At 35.8% G+C, this 19,568-nt stretch overlaps 1 protein-coding gene and 1 pseudogene across 1 annotated transcript; one reads left to right on the top strand and one right to left on the bottom strand.

Annotated features, from left to right (window-relative positions):
- Positions 1 to 2,188: 2,188 nt before the first annotated feature.
- On the bottom strand, positions 2,189 to 3,128 carry LOC147372145 (olfactory receptor 6C70-like). The gene has a single exon (XM_086403966.1). It carries the CDS (start codon positions 3,017 to 3,019, stop codon positions 2,189 to 2,191), a length of 831 nt encoding a protein of 276 aa, XP_086260092.1. The 5' UTR covers positions 3,020 to 3,128.
- Positions 3,129 to 6,332: 3,204 nt separating this feature from the next.
- LOC147372144 (olfactory receptor 6C2-like) lies at positions 6,333 to 18,866 on the top strand (annotated as a pseudogene).
- Positions 18,867 to 19,568: the final 702 nt, after the last annotated feature.

The following is a 19,568-nucleotide window of genomic DNA, read 5'->3' as shown; positions in this document are numbered from 1 at the left end:
CAAGAAAATCAGAGATATCAAAGGAACATTTCATGCAAAGATGAGCTCGATAAAGGACAGAAATGGTATGGACCTAACAGCAGCAGAAGATATTAAGAAGAGATGGCAAGAATACACAGAAGAACTGTACAAAAAAGATCTTCACGACCCAGATAATCACGATGGTGTGATCACTGACCTAGAGCCAGACATTCTGGAATATGAAGTCAAGTGGGCCTTAGAAAGCATCACTATGAACAAAGCTAGTGGAAGTGATGGAATTCCAGTTGAGCTATTCCAAATCCTGAAAGATGATGCTGTGAAAGTGCTGCACTCAATATGCCAGCACATTTGGAAAACTCAGCAGTGGCCACAGGACTGGAAAAGGTCAGTTTTCATTCCAATCCCAAAGAAAGGCAATGCCAAAGAATGCTCAAACTACCGCACAATTGCACTCATCTCACATGCTAGTAAAGTAATGCTCCAAATTCTCCAAGCCAGGCTTCAGCAATATGTGAACCATGAACTTCCTGACGTTCAAACTGGTTTTAGAAAAGGCAGAGGAACCAGAGATCAAATTGCCAACATCCGCTGGATCATAGAAAAAGCAAGACAGTTCCAGAAAAACATCTATTTCTGCTTGATTGACTATGCCAAAGCCTTTGACTGTGTGGATCACAATAAACTGTGGAAAATTCTGAAAGAGATGAGAATACCAGACCACCTGATCTGCCTCTTGAGAAACTTGTATGCAGGTCAGGAAGCAACAGTTAGAACTCCACATGGAACAACAGACTGGTTCCAAATAGGAAGAGGAGTTCGTCAAGGCTGTATATTGTCACCCTGTTTATTTAACTTATATGCAGAGTACATCATGAGAAACGCTGGACTGGATGAAACACAAGCTGGAATCAAGATTGCTGGGAGAAATATCAATAACCTCAGATATGTAGATGACACCATCCTTATGGCAGAAAGTGAAGAGGAACTAAAAGGCCTCTTGATGAAAGTGAAAGAGGAGAGTGAAAAAGTTGGCTTAAAGCTCAACATTCAGAAAACGAAGATAATGGCATCCAGTCCCATACTTCGTGGGAAATAGATGGGGAAACAGTGGAAACAGTGTTTGACTTTATTTTTCTGAGCTCCAAAATCACTGCAGATGGTGACTGCAGCCATGAAGTTAAAAGACGCTTACTCTTTGAAAGGAAAGTTATGACCAACCTAGATAGCATATTCAAAAGCAGAGACATTACTTTGCAAACAAAGGTTCATCTAATCAAGGCTATGATTTTTCCTGTGGTCATGTATGGATGTGAGAGTTGGACTGTGAAGAAGGCTGAGTGCCGAAGAATGGATGCTTTTGAACAGTGGTGTTGGAGAAGACTCTTGAGAGTCCCTTGGACTGCAAGGAGATCCAACCAGTCCATTCTGAAGGAGATCAGCCCTGGGATTTCTTTGAAAGGAATGATGCTAAAGCTGAAACTCCAGTACTTTGGCCACCTTGTGCAAAGAATTGACTCATTGGAAAAGACTCTGATGCTTGGAGGGATTGGGGGCAGGAGGAGAAAGGGACGACAGAGGATGAGATGGCTGGATGTCATCACTGACTTGATGGATGTAAGTCTGGGTGAACTCCGGGAGTTGGTGATGGACAGGGAGGCCTGGCGTGCTGCGATTCATGGGGTCGCAAAGAGTCGGACAGGACTGAGCGACTGATCTGATCTGACTAAGCTGACAAAAATTTTAAAGTTGATTCAAAAAACACCTTACAAAATAAGACTCTACATTACACTTTTAAAGAATAAGTTCTCTTGGAGAATCTTAAGCATATTTAATAATTCAGTTTAAGAATTTTTAAAATTATGGCTTTTAAATGAATCATGGAACATTCATTTAAATTACTTAGGAAATAAAATACTCCAAAAATTTATATTCCATAATACAACCAAATCCCTCCATTCATTTTATTCTACATTCTATTAGAGAAAATAAATTTTGCAATTTTGTATTTCTAACACAGAAATACTTCATTTTGAAGAACAGAAAGTTAAATTCAGATGTATAGAATGGAAAGGGTTTCTAAGCTCAAGTAAGCACAAGTTATATAATAAATTAAATATTAGAGTCAATTCTTGTACTAGAAACATCAAAAGAGTTTTTGTTCAATGTTTCTTTTATGCTTTCATGTTGATTATTTCAATAAACAGTATTACTTGTCTGAAGCAGAAAATATCTTTCTAAATACATCTCTGAAGGTTTGTTGAACTTGCTGGTTCCTCTGAGTATAAATGAATGGGTTCAACAAAGGAGCAATTGAAGTATTTAATACAGCCACTCCTTTGCTTAAAGTGATCCTTTCATTTGCTGAGGGCTTTATGTAGATGAATATAAAACTACCATAAGTGATGGATACAACAATCATGTGAGAAGAGCAGGTAGAAAAGGCTTTTTTCTTTTGTTGAGCTGAAGGGAATTTTAGAATTGTCTTGATGATGTAAGAGTAAGAAAGAATTATCAATAACAGTGTGACCACGAGGATTATCGCAGCTAATAAAAATGCAATCATTTCTAGTAAATATGTGTCTGAGCAAGAAAGTTGTAGAATAGGAGAAATATCACAAATGAAATGATCAATAACATTTGAATCACAGAAATCCAGGTAAAGACCCAAAATCAGTGGAGGGAAAATGACCAGGAAGCCAGATGCCCAAGAACTGAGTACCAGCTGATGACAAATTGTGCTGCTCATGATGGATGTATAACGCAAAGGCTTGCAAATGGCAACATAGCAGTCATAGGACATAACCGCCAGAAGGAAAAATTCTGTAAGTCCCAAGAATATGTAAAAAAATAACTGAGACAGACAACCAATATAAGAAATAGTCTTTTCTCTGTTTACAGTGGTGATTAGGAATCTGGGGATGCAAGCACTTGTGAATGACATTTCCAGGAAAGAGAAATTATGGAGGAAGAAATACATTGGGGTCTTGAGATGGGACTCCAACAGAGTGAGGGCAATGATGGTTAAGTTTCCGATCATGCTCAATGTGTAATTTAGAAGCAGAAACAAAAAAAATTAGGATCTGTAACTGAGAATCATCTGTCAGTCCCAGAAGGACAAACTCTGTGTGCCTTGTATGATTCTTCATGTCTCCTCTGTGATTTCAAACAATGTCTTGTAATAAAAAGGTATAAAAATAAGAAACTACAGGAATAGATTTATCTTTAAGATATGATATATTAAAGTATACATAGGCACATACCCAATTGCCTGAGTTTGAAGATATGCTCTAGAACTGTGCTACAAATACTATTATTACCGGAGTCAACTCAGTTTTGGATATTGACCTATAAAATCCATAAGAGTTGATTTTTTTCAGGCTTATTTACAAACTTCCAGTCAATTACAACTGCTTCCAATCTGTCCATTGTTAAATAAATTAAATAAATCCTTGGTTCAGATTTCAAAATAATTCATTAATTTTTAATTAACTTCATCAAAATAAAATTATACCAGTGAAGTGAATTAAAACCTACAGTTAAATTCTGATACTTCAAATTTCATATTAAAGGGACATTTGATTCAGTCCCAGCTAGTCACCTAGAGAAGTAACTTCTCTAGAAACTACTGATGAAGGCATAGAAAGGACAACAAGAGAAAAAGAGAACATAATTTGTAGTACTCCAGCAAAATAAATAAAAGTTGAATCTAGGAAAACCTGAAAATGAATATAAAGCAGATATAATCACATTTACAAAAAATTAACAATGCATTGAGAACTTCAACATTTTGCCACATGTAATGGAGACCAAATAATAAAAGAGAAAATACAGAAAAGATCATCACAATCTCCATCCAGTTATACATATTCAGAGTCTAACATCACTTGTCATTAAATTATCTTTTAATCAGATACTAAATTACAGTGGAAATCTTTCAATAAAACATATTTTTATTCTCTAATTTTTTTATAAAAGCAAAAGAATTTTGGTGAAGTCAGAGTACTAATTGGTTATATATTTTAGAGCCATGTTTTCAACTAAAATATACCCAATGAAGAAGTTCATTTTCCTCTTACTCTGAAGAAATGTTTGTCAACCATTTGTGAAATAGGTAGACTATTTCCAAATAAACTTAGAATATAAGCACTGAAAAAAAGGAAAACAGACTACATCGTAGAGTATACAATGTTTTCTTCATTTTAAAATAATATCATGTATGAAACGAGTTGCCAGTCCAGGTTCGATGCACGATACTGGATGCTTGGGGCTAGTGCACTGGGATGACCCAGAGGGATGGTATGGGGAGGGAGGAGGGAGGAGGGTTCAGGATGGGGAACACATGTATACCTGTGGTGGATTCATTTTGATATTTGGCAAAACTAATACAATTATGTAAAGTTTAAAAATAAAATAAAATTTAAAAAATAAAAATAAAATAATGTAAATTACCTTCCTTCTCAGCAATTATTATGCCAATCAATATTTTTGCCTGTTCTGAAGCTTTTCTTCCTTTTCTTATTGAATATATAATACTTTTCCTTCTACATGATTTAGCCTGTTACTTCACATAGGAATTCACAAACTCCACATTAATTAGATATATAATTTTACTTATTATTTAAAGCAAATCTTTGTTTTTCATTTCATGTATATTAGCATATTCTTCTCCTCTTAGATTAATACTCCAATGAATTAGCTCCAGGCTGTTAATGGAAAAGGCAGCTCTTAGAGAACCACAGATGAATCTAAACCTTCCTTCCTTGATCTGGTCTTCATTTGGCCCTGTTTATTTTGTTAACATGCTCTTCCCCTAATTTCTACTTTTTTCTGAAAAATATATTAAACTTTTTTGTAGGTTAATTGTTGGTATCAGAGTAATTTCAAAATCAAGAAGCAGATATTTGTTCTGCAACCAGTACAGATTTGAAAATCCATAATTATAAGTGATAAATTGTCATACATCAAAGTGTTGGGTCAGAATTAGTACTCCTCAGGGAGTTAATTTTTCTGTTTTTTCAAAAATGTATTAAAACATGTGATATAAATTCTCCAAGAAAAAGATTCCCCAACCTTTTAATGTTTGATTGACATCTAGAGTTGCCAAGGTTCTCTTTGTCTAGAGCAGTACAATAATCATCATTCCCTTCACATTCCCACACAGCACAGTGTCTGGTGTAATCCATGAAGTACTGGAAATGTAAGTGCAAATACATATCTCAAGCTTCGTGTTCTTGCATTTACAGATTCATAAATAGATGAGAAATAATCAATGCTTTATTCAAAGAGAATTAATATCACCTTTAAATCGCTGTTATTTATTTGTATGTTATTTACAGGGTAGCAATAATTATTCTTAAATATTTAAGAGAAAAGTAAGACACTACTTACCACCATTAGTAAAATATGTAGGTATCTTTTTTTTTCTCTAGACTATGTAAATAAACATCAACCATAATATAGTCAAACATATTTATTGGAAAATAATATTAAATAAACTCTCATATTAATTCCAATCAGAGAGTAAAGTGTGACTATATTAGTAATGGAATTTTCTTCACTATCACATGAAACTGAATATATGTCTTGAATAATAAAGATTTCTAGTAAACTTCTCTCTGTTACTAGAAAATTTATATCTGTTCAACCAATCCCACTGTACCAACATCCATAATAATTATCACAGCTGAGGTGACTAGCTAGTTTGATACTTGAGAAATATCTGCCAGGTTCAAATTATTTAAATGGAGTGAGTGCTTCTTTACAAGAAACCTCAGGGGATAGTGTCTCTATGGGAAGTAGAAAAGATGAAATAACACTGAAAAAGCCACACAAAACACCATTTATCCCTTGTTTTTATCATTTAATTAAAAATAAGCTTATTGCTTCAAGCATGCTGATATGAAGTATTGAGAGACTCATCACATTTAAAAATACTCATTTCATTTTTTTTTATTTTTTTATTTTTTTTTATTTTTTAACTTTACACAATCATGTATACCCTGTAAACCAGCAGTTACCAAGATACCAGGATAAATCCTCTTGAGGTTATGTTTTTTCCAATATGTGAATTATCACTAGATCAGCATGTTGCTACCTACCACAAATACTATTACTGTTTTCTAAAAAAAAAAACAAAAAACTCTATTCAATATTAAAAAATTAGAGCTTCTGTATATTACTATGATTTGAGAATGGATATTTTATTTGGTGATTTAAGGATGTGCACCTAAATTCAAGCTTTTTGAAATATTACTAATTATTATAATGTCCAAATTTGGTTTAAAATTTAGTATGCATGAAACACTGCTAATTGCTATATTTATATTATTTAAATTAGTCATCAATAGGCGATGGAGGAGCCTGGTAGGCTGCAGTCCATGGGGTCGCTAAGAGTCGGATATGACTGAGCGACTTCACTTTCACTTTCATGCATTGAAGAGAAGGAAATGGCAACCCACTCCAGTGTTCTTGCCTGGAGAATCCCAGGGATGGGGGAGCCTGGTGGGCTGCCATCTATGGTGTCACACAGAGCTGGACACGACTGAAGTGACTTAGCAGCCACAGGCAAAGTACACATATTTACGACCTTTGCTTTTGTAAAAACTAATACTTAGGGAAATCATTTCACTAATTTACACTCATGACAAAGTTTAAAACCCTATGCAGGATACAGAAAGCTTGGGGCTGGTGCGCTGGGATGACCCAGAGGGATGGTATGGGGAGGGAGGTGGGAGGGAGGTTCAGGATTTGGAACACGTGTACACCCGTGGCGGATGCATGTTGATGTATGGCAAAACCAATACAATAAAGTAAAATAATAATAATAATAATAAAATAAAAAGAAATGTAGTAGAAATAAAACAAACAAACAAAAAAAAAAAAACCATGGAGTCATGATTGCAATCAGATTCATGATTCCAAAGTGTAGCTTGTTACCCATTATGCAATACTTCCAATTAAGTAAATGAGTGGTTAGTTGACAGCAGACTATAGCTAGATATTATGATAGATAGATAGGTAGGTAGATAGATAAACAATCTAATGGCTTAAATCAGACCCAGAATTTGAATGCTTAACTTTTGAGTGAATAAATATATGATAAAAAGAGTGACATTTTCATATCACTGTCAACGGAAAAAAAAATGCACATGAGAGTTGCACATGAGAGTTCTGAATTAAGTTTTACTTGAGGCAAAATGAGGACAATAGCTCTGGAGACAGTATTTCAGATAGCTCTGAGAAACAGCTCCAGAGAGGTAGGGATGAAGGTCATCATTATACATGATTTTAGTGAAGAGTGATACCTGCAGTCAAGCACACATTTTGGGCAAGGCTTGCTGCTAGTCCCAAGGAACAGATGTCACCAATAATGATTTTAGTGCTGTCTAGATACAAGGAGATGCAAAAAGATGGGCTCATAAAATCTTTTGAAAATATTTATCTGAAGGCCTGTTCTATTGGTTTTTTTCCAGAGCTCAGGGTGCCTCAATCCTGATCTCCACCCTGAAGTCCTTTCAGGGGTGTTGAAGGTCAGCAGCTGCAGTGGCTCATGATTTAATCCTTGTAGAGGTAAATTGCAAATGCCAGTTTGTAGTTGTTATCATACATGCAAATATTTTGTCAGGAAAACGTTTTTTTTCCTTTTAATCAAAACTGGGATTTTTTTCAACCATATCATTATTTTATGTAAAGTTTAAAGTATCATATTGCAAGAAAAAAAAACACTGAAATTGAATAAAAATCAAATGAAATAACAGTATTATGCTGTGAATAAAACTGGGAGGACCCAGAGGGAGGGTATGGGGAGGGAGGAGGGAGGAGGGTTCAGGATGGGGAACACAGGTATACCTGTGGCAGATTCATTTCGATATTTGGCAAAACTAATACAATATTGTAAAGTTTAAAAATAAAATAAAATTTAAAAAAAAGAACCATAGGAGTTGAAAGCAAAGAAAGAAAAAAAAATAATTTAGTATGTGACTTTTTAAAATATCATGCTCTGATCATGGACCCACTGTGGGGCAGTCTAAAGGGTAAAAGGATTACAAACATAGCTTTAACTTCATACATTTTGTATTTTATCATTGATAGTACTGACTAATTCTGATTTCACCTTGTCTGAATTTTAGCATTGGGTAAACTAGTAAATATACTGATGTTGAGAACTAGGAATTTGACTGAAGGGATAAAAGGAGGAGGGGGGGAGAATCAAATTCGATGAGAAAATAGTTCAGTGGTGCTGAATTAAAATTAAAATTAAAAAGCAACAGTGTAAACTAATGATTTCTTAACATGTTTTTTTTCTTAGCTTTGTCTTTTGAAAGATTGACAACACTACTATGCTCCAATACTAAGTGGGAAATTCCATGATGACATAGAAGACTTCTTGAAGATCAAATTCGAAAAATAGTGAATGCTGGAAAAAAATCACCTTAGAAACAAAGAGTCATAACAGCTAAGAAAATAATTCATAGTGACACCAGTACTAATATACGTGGATAGTAATGTGTATGTGTAATGTTTATGGATAGTAATGTGTATGTGAATTTATAATAAAGAAGGGAAACTCTATAGGGAAATTATAATGCCAAATTATTCACATATAAAGAATGAAAAAATTTAAAAATCAACATTTCCAAACCTCATGGCGCATGAAACCCTTTACATTTGTTTTCCATGATACCATGCTCACCTAGGGTTTGTCTCTCCTACCTCACAATGGACTTTTTCTATATATTTTCTTTTGATACTGCCTTATTTTATTGACTTCTGCATGTTGGATGCTGATGTTAATGTAAAGAAAATAAATAATAAAATAATAGGAAGAAAATGTAAGCAAATATATGACAACATCAGAAACAGTAAACCATAATGACAAAAGATTCAGAAACAATAAAACAAAAGGAAGCATATTTTACTACAATTCAACCAAATTTTCAGGATACCACCAGCACCGTAAGTACTGGTTTGGCCAAAACATTCCATTGTTTTTTTTTTTTTTTTTTTCTGTGAGCTGACTCTACTAATGCTTAGTTATCTTTAGCATCATTCAAAACAATTAGATTGTAATGTGACAGCTATTATATCAATATGCATTTTTTAAAAAACATCAAAATTGGTGAATTTTTGTGAGGTATTTTAATACTGATGATTGAAGAAAAAACATTTTCAGCATATTATGCTTTTTATATCAAGAAAGATAAAAATGCAACTGAAGCACACACACAAAAAGATTTGTGCAGACTATGAAGAAGGTGCTGTGACTCACTGAAGGTGTCGAAAGTGGTTTGCAGAGTTTTGTGCTGGAGATTTCTCACTGGATGACATTCCACAGTCAAATAGACTAGTGAAGTTGACAGCAGTCAAATAAAGACAATAATGGAGAGCAATGAATGTTACACCAACAGGAGACAGCCGACATACTCAAAATATCCAAATCAAGCACTGAAAATAATTTTCAACAGCTTGGTTATGTTGAAGTGAAGTGAAAGTCACTCAGTCATGTCTGACTTTTTGTGACCCCCGGTACTATAACCTGCCAGGCTCCTCAGTCCATGGGGATTCTCCAGGCAAGAATACTGGAGTGGGTTGCCATTCCCTTCTCCAGGGGATCTTCAGAACCCAGGGATCAAACTCAGGTCTCCCGCAGTGTAAGTGGATTCTTTACCATCTGAGCTCTGCTGCTGCTGCTGCTAAGTCGCTTCAGTCATGTCCGACTCTGTGCGACCCTATAGACGGCAGCCCACCAGGCTCCCCAATCCCTGGGATTCTCTAGGCAAGAATACTGGAGTGGGTTGCCATTTCCTTCTCCAATGCATGAAAGTGAAAAGTCAAAGTGAAGTTGCTCAGTCGTGTCTGACTCTTAGCAACCCCATGGACTGTAACCTACCAGGCTCCTCTATCCATGGGATTTTCCAGGCAAGAGTACTGGAGTGGGGTGCCATTGCCTTCTCCAATCTGAGCACTAGGGAAGTCCATATTGGTTATGTTAATCATTTTAATGTTTGAGTTGCACATAATTTAAGCGAGAAAAAACTTCTTGACTATATTTCCATATGCAATTCTCTAATTAAAAATAATGAAAATTAAAACAAATTGTGGCAAATTTGCCACAATTGTGGATATTGTACACTGGAATCATACAGTGGATATTGTACAGTATCCACAGTACAGTGGATACTGTACAATAACGTGGAATGAAACAGATCATAGGACAAGCAAAATGAACTACCACCAACCACAGCAAAGACCCATTTCAAAGAAGGTGATGTGTATATGGTGAGATTGGAAGGGAGTCCTTCTATTATGAGCTCCTTCTGAAAAACCAAACTATTAATTCCAATAAGTACTGCTCCCAATTCGACCATCTAAAAGAAGCACTCAATGAAAAGCATCTGGAGTTAGTGAACAGAAAACCCATAATATTCCATCAGGATAAAGGAAGACTATATGTTTCCTTGAATGCCAGGCAAAAACTGTTATAACATGGCTGGGAAGTTCTGATTCATCTGACATAGTCCGTGGATATTGCACCTTCAGATCTCAAATTATTTCAATCTTTATGCAACCCTCTTAATGGAAAAAATTCCAATTCCCTGGAAGACAGTAAAAGGCACCTTGAACAGCTCTTTGCTCAAAAGTATCAAAACTTTTGGCAAGATAGAATTATGAAGTTACTTGGAAAATGGTGGGAAGTAGTGAAACAAAACAGTGAATATGTTGTTCAAGAAAGTCCTTAGTGAAAATGGAAAATGTGTCCTTTATTTTTGCTTAAAAACTAAAAAAAACTTCTTGGCCAACACAATAGTATTAAATGTTAAATAACAAAGAGTGAAATAGGATTTACAGCATTAGACTTTCAAAGATTGATAGCCTTGAATGTATACAAATATCTTAGAAAAGCGTAAGTCAGTTCAGTTCAGTTGCTCAGTTGTGTCCAACTCTTTGTGACCCCATGAACCGTGGCACACAAGGCCTCCCTGTCCATCACAAACTCCCGGAGTCCACCAAAACCCATGTCCATCGAGTTGGTGATGCCATCCAACCATCTTATCCTCCATTGTTCCCTTCTCCTGTCCTCAATCTTTCCCAGCATCAGGGTCTTTTCAAATGAGTCAGTTCTTCACATTAAGTGGCCAAAGTATTGGAGTTTCCGCTTCAATATCAGTCCTCCCAATGAACACCCAGGACTGATCTCCTTTAGAATGGACTGGTTGGACCTCCTTGCAGTCCAAGGGACTCTCAAGAGTCTTCTCCAACACCACAGTTCAAAAGCATCACTTCTTCGGCACTCAGCTTTCTTTATAGTCCACCTCTCACATCCATACATGACCACTGGAAAAACCATAGCCTTAACTAGATGGACTTTTGTTGACAAATAATGTCTCTGCTTTTTAATATGTTGTCTAGGTTAGTCATAACTTTCCTTCCAAGGAGTAAGTGTCTTTTAATTTCCTGGCTTCAATCACCATCTGCAGTGATTTTGGAGCCCAGAAAAATAAAGTCAGTCATTGTTTCCCCATCTATTTGCCATGCTGCCACACTTGTGTGCCCAGAAAAGCATAAGGAGTCACTTTAATTCAAAAACAGTGAAGGGACCATAACAGTCTGTTAATAAACAAAGCATAAATTATCAATAAATATTTGAAAACTATGATTATTAGCAATTAAAAATGTGAATTAACATGAAAAAGTATGATCTGGGTCATCATTTTGCAAAGATGTAGTACCATGAAGATACCTCCTTACCTTGGTGTTGTTAATGCCCCTCCAGTCTCATAGGACTATCCCAGTTCCTGGGTGTATTTGTTAGCTTTGCTTTTGCTTTTCTATATTATCATATTTTACATTCATTAGTGATTTTTAAGCATGGTCACCAAGGACACTTTTCTAACTTAGTTTATCTTACCTGTTACAGGTTGACCACATAAAGAAAGCATCCTCAATCATATCTTTAGTGATACTTTTCAGGGAACCACTCTCTGTTAAAAAATTGTTGGACCACAACATCAACTACTCAAGAATCAGAGAATTTCTGATTTTCTTTTGCCTTTTTACTAGTCTTTCCTTTTATCTAACTCTTCAGATTATATAGAAATACTTCATTTTTAAATTTAGACTCATATTGTCATTCACAGTAAATGCTAAACATTTGAATATAAAAATTTATACTGCCTGTTTATGCATTTCCATTGCTGTCTTTGAGTGCAAGTGAGAAAGAATCACTAGACTGTATCTATGTCACTATTAACAATTCTTGTTTAATTGTGAGACTATGTAGGGAGAAAACAAAAATTGAAGCCTGAATGACAGACTAAAATGTAAGTATGTGTATATTTCTCAAATCAATATTTTTCTATTCTGAAACTTGGAAAACTAATTAAAATAGTTCCTATCAATTTCCTAAAGATACATACAAACATTTATACATAAACATATATGTAATATATATATATATATATATAGTGTGTGCTTTTTTTTAATTTGGATAGTTCACAGGATGTGAGAAATTCATTTCTTGAATGTCATCATGGATGTCTTTGGGCCTATGGCGAATGAAATCTCTAGTCCTATGTTATAAATTGGTTAAGATGGGGACAATAGATGTTATATTATATGTAAACACACACACACACACACAAACACAACCTCAAATATATAAGTACATCTTATATACAAGTGGTGTGCTTGTATATAACATCCAGGTAGGCAATTTTTTAAAAAATGCATTGTTATAATCTCTTTTAATTAGTATGGTATGCTTTGAACATTTATAGGCAGTGTATCATCATTTATGTTTGGACTTTGGCCTATCATTTTTTTACTTGATATTTGTTTGTTCCCATTGCTGTTCATTTTTTTGTTTCTCCTTTCTTGCATTCAACTGAATAATTTTACTGTTCAGTCTTAATTTATGTAATTTATACAATGTGCTTTTTACTGTATCACCTCTTACAAGTTTGTGCATGGTCTGTGAATGATAATCTACACAGTGAACATTTCACAAATGACTTGGAAACAATATTTACCACTGGGGGTAGAATGTAAAAAAAAAAAACTTCTTTGCCTTTACACTTCTGCTTCTCATGACAGTTACCATTTATATCTTGACTACTTACATTGACAATCACATCAGATAATACTATGATTTTTGCTCTCAAAAACTGTATGAAAGGATTTGTATCATACATGATTTTTCCTGTTTTTCAGTGTTTGATAGAAACATACAATTAAACCATCTGAGGCTACAGTTCTCTTTGTTGGATGATTTATGTACCTGTTTAATGTTAGAGATAGGGATATATAGGTTAAATATTTCATCTTGAACTAGCTTTGGTAGACTGTATCTTTCATAGCATTGATTCATTCATTTAAGTTGTCAAATCTACTTTGTAGAGACATGATATTTTTCTGTTTTTATATCTGCATAATTTGCAATGATTTCTCTTTTTTTCCAGACCAGCCACAATAACAGTTTATCAATATTAGACATCCTCTCCAAGAATCAGCTTTTGATTATATTCATCTTCTTTCTTGTCTCTCTTTTCCATTTCATTGTGTTTTTTTTTTCTTTTGCTTATTATTTCTTTTCATCTGTTTGGATAACTTTTCTTTGACTTTTTTACATGTAGATCATCTAAAACATCAAAGCTGGTAATGAGAAATCACAGTCATAACAACATTCATCTTGGGATTTACAGAAGACCCATAGCAGTTAGTTCTGATTTTTGTCTTTTTATTTCTTACGTATGTGATGAGTGTTACTGGAAATCTGACCATTATTATTCTTACATTCATGGATTCTCATCTTAAAACACCTATGTATTTTTTCTTTAAAAACTTTGCCTTCTTAGAAGTCTCATTCACAATGGTGTGTATTCTGAGATTCCTGTACAGCATAATAAGTGGGAACAATACCATTACTTATAACACCTGAAGAAGTGAAGTGAAATTTGCTCAGTCATGTCCAACTCTTTGAGACTCCAAGTACTGTAGCCCACCAGGATCCTCTGTCCATGGAGTTCTCCAGGCAAGAATACCGGAGTGGGTTGCCATTCCCTTCTCCAGGGGATCTTCCCAATCCAGGGATCGAACCTGGGTCTCTTGCATTGCAGGTAGTTGCTTTATCATCTGAACCATCAGGGGCTTAATTACTGTGCTGGTCAAATATTTTTTGTTGAACTCTTTGGAGTCACAGCATTTTTTCTTCTGGCAGTCATGTCCTATGACCCCTATGTGACCATCTGTAAACCCCTTTGTGAACAGTAGAGTCTGCATCATCTTTGTGCTCTGCTGCTGGATCTCTGGGTTGATGATTGTCATCACACCACTCATATGGGCCTCTGGATAGAATTCTGTGACTCCAGTGCCATTCATCATTTTGGGTGTGATGCAGGTCCCCTCCTAAAGATCTCAAGCTCAGATACATGGCACATAGAATAGATCATTATAATCTGTGGGGTGGTGACATTCATCATCACACTGATAGGTGCATTCATCATTACATTGATAGGTGTTCTTCTTTCATATATATATATATATATATATATATATATATATATTCAGTTCAGTTCAGTTTCTCAGGCATGCCTGACTCTTTGCAACCCCATGAACCGCAGCACTGCAGGCCTCCCTGTCCATCACCAACTCCCAGAGTTTATCCAAACTCATGTCCATTGAGTCGGTGATATCATCCTACCATCTTATCCTGTGTTGTCCCCTTCTCCTCATGCCCTCAATCTTTTCCAGCATCAGGGTCTTTTCAAATGAGTCAGCTCTTCGCATCAGGTGGCCAAAGTATTAGAGTTTCAGCTTCATTATCAGTCCTTTTAATGAACACTCAGGACTGATCTCCTTTAGGATGGACTGGTTAGACCTCCTTGCAATCCAAGGGACTCTCAAGAGTCTTCTCCAACATCAAAGATCAAGAGCACCAATTCCTTGGTGCTCAGCTTTCTTTACAGTCCAACTTTCACATCCATACATGACTACTGGAAAAACCATAGCCTTGACTAGATGGACCTTTGTTGACAAAGTAATGTCTCTGCTTTTTCATATGCTGTCTAGGTTGGTCATAACTTTCCAAGGAGTAAGAGTCTTTTAATTTCATGGCTGCAGTCACCATCTGCAGTGATTTTGGAGCCCAGAAAAATAAAGTCAGCCACTGTTTCCAGTTTCCCCATCTATTTGCCATGAAGTGAAGGGACTGGATCCCATGACCTTAGTTTTCTGAATGTTGAGCTTTAAGCCAACTTTTTCACTCTCCTCTTTCACTTTCATCAAGAAGCTCTTTAGTTCTTCTTCACTTTCTGCCATAAAGGTGGTGTCATCTGCATATCTGAGGTTATTGATATTTCTCCTGGCAATCTTCATTCCAGCTTGTGCCTTGCATGTATCTCCCTACAAACTCCCCTGAAAATGTATATTTAGTTACAACTCTCAAAATTGTATACCTATAATTCAGAGTCAGCTCACAGGAGTATACTCCCTATGCCTACTGATTTCTAGGTTTGGCCAACTGTATGAAATGCCCATCATTTGGTTAAACTGTTTTATGTGCCATAAATTTAAGACTTTATCCCTGAAGTTAACAGTGTCTCTCAGGTGCTATTTTGCTGAGTCATCACAAGTGCAGTTTGCCTTGGATTCGCCTAAAGGTAGCCTTTCATTTTTGAAAACAAAATTTTCATATAAAAACATATAAAAAGTATATGTTTATAATTAAATAGAATTGCCATAGGTTGTATGTAAATGGTAGATTACAAGTGTTTACAGATTTAGTTATGTACTTTTGGTCGAGGGGAAAAATCTCTGATGCTACTTTTATAACATAATTTATGCTGGTAATTACTATGTCATTTTTTTCCTTTTTATTTTCATATTTTTATAGTATCCATGAGTTGTTTAAAGAAAGTGGATAAAGGCTTGTTATGCCTATTTAATTGCCTTAGAGACTGTGAAAAAAAAATCAAATATTTTATCATTTGACATTTATTATACTGCACCATCACAGTGTGTCTAATGCTATTGTTGCATTTTCTTGTCCTCAAAGACAATGTTCCCACTGCTACCTTGTGGAAAGTTGATTGCCAAAACTTATATTTATACCATTCCTTAATAACTTTTAAACGTGGGTCTCCACGGACTCTTTTGTTATTGACTCATTATAGGTGGGATACATGAATTAATTAGCCATAACATTTGGTGCCAAATATATTTTCCTGACCAAAAAGTTCATCATATCAAGTACTCCTAATCAATTTTTCTCCCATGTTTTACCTTTAGCCCTTTAGACAAGACATTCCTTATTTGAGCTAGCAAGAGAAGAACATATATTCTCAGTGTAAAATGGCACAGGGCCTCTCACAGAGGGAGCTCTGTATCATATAGGAGGGCTCTGGGCATTTTCAGGGATTTCCTAGCTGAATGCGATTCCCTGAGAAAACAGAATTCACATGTCTCCTCTAGCATATTCCTTTTCAGCATGTGTATCATTATGAGTATCTTCAAATAAACTGTCAACAGGTGCCATGAAATAACTTCATGGTGACAGGGTAAGTATGAAAATGTTTGCTCCTTCAGTTATTTACACACTATGCATGCATATTTTCTGGCAGAAGGTGGGAGGTGGATGGGGAATGTCATGATAGATTTCTCTCTTTAAGCAAAGTGTCAGACATTTTTAGTTGATATTTAAAAATTTTACTGGAGTATAAATTTACATTGTCATGTTAGTTTCGAGTGTACAGCAAAGTGAATGAGTTACTGTGCTCATTGTGTTCAGTGGCTCAGTCATGCCCAACACTTATGAAACCCCATGGACTATAGCCTGCCAGGCTCCTCTACATGGGGTTTTTCAGGCAAGAATACTGGCATGGGTTGTCATTTCCTCCTGCAGGGGATCTTCCTGACCTAGGGATCAAATCCATGTCTCCTCTGTCCCCTACATTGATAGACAGATTCTTAATCACTGAGCAGTCTGGAAAAGCCCTGAATCAGTTGTACACATACATATATCCTCTTTTTTTTTAGATTCCTTTCCCATATATGCCATTACAGAGTATTGAATAGAATTCCCTGTGCTATATAGTAAGTCCTTATTGGTTATTTATTTTATATGCACTACTGTGTATATGTCAATCCCAATCTCCCAATTATCTCTCACCCTCCCTGTGTGAGACTTAAATAACCAACCAATAAGGTGAATATTAATGTTAGTATTTGATGGAAATATCTGACAGTCATCTTTCTAGAATGATGGCCCCTAGAAATCATTAGCAGATTTGGTTTGGGAATAACACACACACACACACACACACACGCACACATATCAATAGCAGAGATTTTATTCATTTTTTTAACCTTTTTCAAAATTAAAATTTTTGTTTTAAAAAATTTAATTAAAAGTTAAATTTTTGTTTTGTTAAAGTTAAATACTTAAATCAGGATTTTTCAATTTGAATATGTCAGCAGTATTAAATATTTTTCTATGAACAGCTGGGCTCAGAGAAAAACAATATATTGATTACTAAAGATAAGATCATTTCAAGACCCAAGCATATCTGAATCAGATATGAAGGGAACTATTGGATAGTGAGCTCCATTCATGAAAAGAAGGAAACAAGACAGGGACTCTCAGTGTGAGCTACAGGCACCATCAAATGACAATAAACTGTTCAAGAGGGTATCAGCCTTTCATCCAACTTTATCTACCCTTGGCCTCAATTAATATCCCTCCCTTTGATGAGGTCTGTCAGCCACTGCACCTATAGTAGCAGAAGACAGGGTTTAGCTGCTTAAACTAAGGAGAAAGATCCGGCTCAAAACATTGGAAACTAAGTTAAGACAAACACTACATGATGTCACATACATGTGGAATCTAAAAAACAGAAACAAAAACACACCAAAAACCCCCAAGCTCAGAGATATAGAGGACAGATTGGTGGTTGTCAGAGGTAGGGTGGGGGCAGGGGAACAATGAATGAAGGGGCTTAAAAGATACAACCTTCAATTATAAAGTAATAAGTTGTGGAAATGTAATTTATAGCTGGGAGACTATAGATAATTATATTGCATTACATATTTGAAACTTACTAAGACAGTAGATATTAAAAGGTCTCATCACACGGAAAGTATTTTAGGTAACTAAGTAAAGTGGTGAATGTTGGTTAGACTTGTGATGATTATTTTACAATATATACAAACAATGAATTGTTTTACTATACATCTGTAACTGAAATGGGGTCTTCCTGCTTGCCACTCAAAAGACATTAAATAGGCCATGTTGGTAGAAAGAAAAGTTTGTTTTATTTTGGATGCCAGTAACAGGGTGGGGGAATGATGATGCCTGTCCAAAGACTGAGTCCCTCTCACTGACCATCAACTATTTAGAGCTTTTATACATTGAGGGAGAGGGGCTACTGGCAGAAACAGCAGTCAGCTCTAATAGTCATATTGATATTGGTCACCGGTGATTTGATCAAGATTATCCTGTTTTAAGTAAAACTAGTCTTCAATTCCAAGGTTGGTTTGTTTCCATTTCCTTGAGGCTAATTCTTAGAATGTAGTGGCTTATGTCATGGCTACATGGCTGGTCATGATATAGTTACTTCTCCACCTGGTGGGGATTCAGTATTTGTAAGACAGCTCATGGGACGTGGCTCAGAATATTATCCGCAGCCCCAGAGAAGGAACTAAATGGCCTTCACAATGCTTAATGACTGAACTATTATTATTTGGTCTCCTTTGCCTGTTTTCCTTTGTTTCTTCATTTTCTCACTTCTCTGATTAAACTTATTCATTGGCTAAAGTTTTTCCACAGACAAAAAGCAGGTCGAGGACATGAGGGTGAAGGACCATACGGTCCTGCTCTGTTTCACAGCTGAAACTAATATAAAGATAAATATTGACTATATATATATATATATATATATATATATATTATTATTTCTTTGGTTCTGTAGGGGATTCTAGGGAAACAACAAACTGTTTTGAAAATTATCAAATAAAAAAAAAGAATCAAAAATGCTCTGGTAGTACATGTCTCAAGGCTTTTTGAAAGGAATATTCTAAAAACACAAGAAAGTGCATTACTCACAGAAGATTCATCTTGCATTTAGTAAAATAAGAAAACTTGGAGCACTAAAGACATTACTTGCAAGTTCAGTTCAGTTCAGTTCAGTTCAGTTCAGTCGATCGGTCATGTCTGACTCTTTGCGACCCCATGAATCACAGCACGCCAGGCCTCTCTGTCCATCACCAACTCCCGGAGTTCACTCAAACTCATGTCCATCGGGTCGATGATGATGCCATCCAGCCATCTCATCTTCTGTCATCCCCTTCTCCTTCTGCCCCCAATCCCGCCCAGCATCAGGGACTTTTCCAATCAGCCAACTCTTCTCATCAGGTGGCCAAAGTATTGGAGTTTCAGCTTTAGCATCAGTCCTTCCCATGAATATCCAGGACTGATCTCCTTTAGCATGGACTCGTTGGATCTCCTTGCAGTCCAAGGGACTCTCAAGAGTCTTCTCCAACACCACAGTTCAAAAGCATCAATTCTTCGGCCCTCAGCTTTCTTCACAGTCCAA

Source organism: Bos grunniens, chromosome 5, assembly GCF_055505025.1.
Source record: "Bos grunniens cultivar Pamir isolate PY7600 chromosome 5, Bosgru_T2T1.0, whole genome shotgun sequence".
Taxonomy (NCBI): Eukaryota; Metazoa; Chordata; class Mammalia; order Artiodactyla; family Bovidae; genus Bos; species Bos grunniens.
Note: the sequence above shows the minus strand (reverse complement) of the source record. Positions and strands in the feature narration are given on the sequence as shown.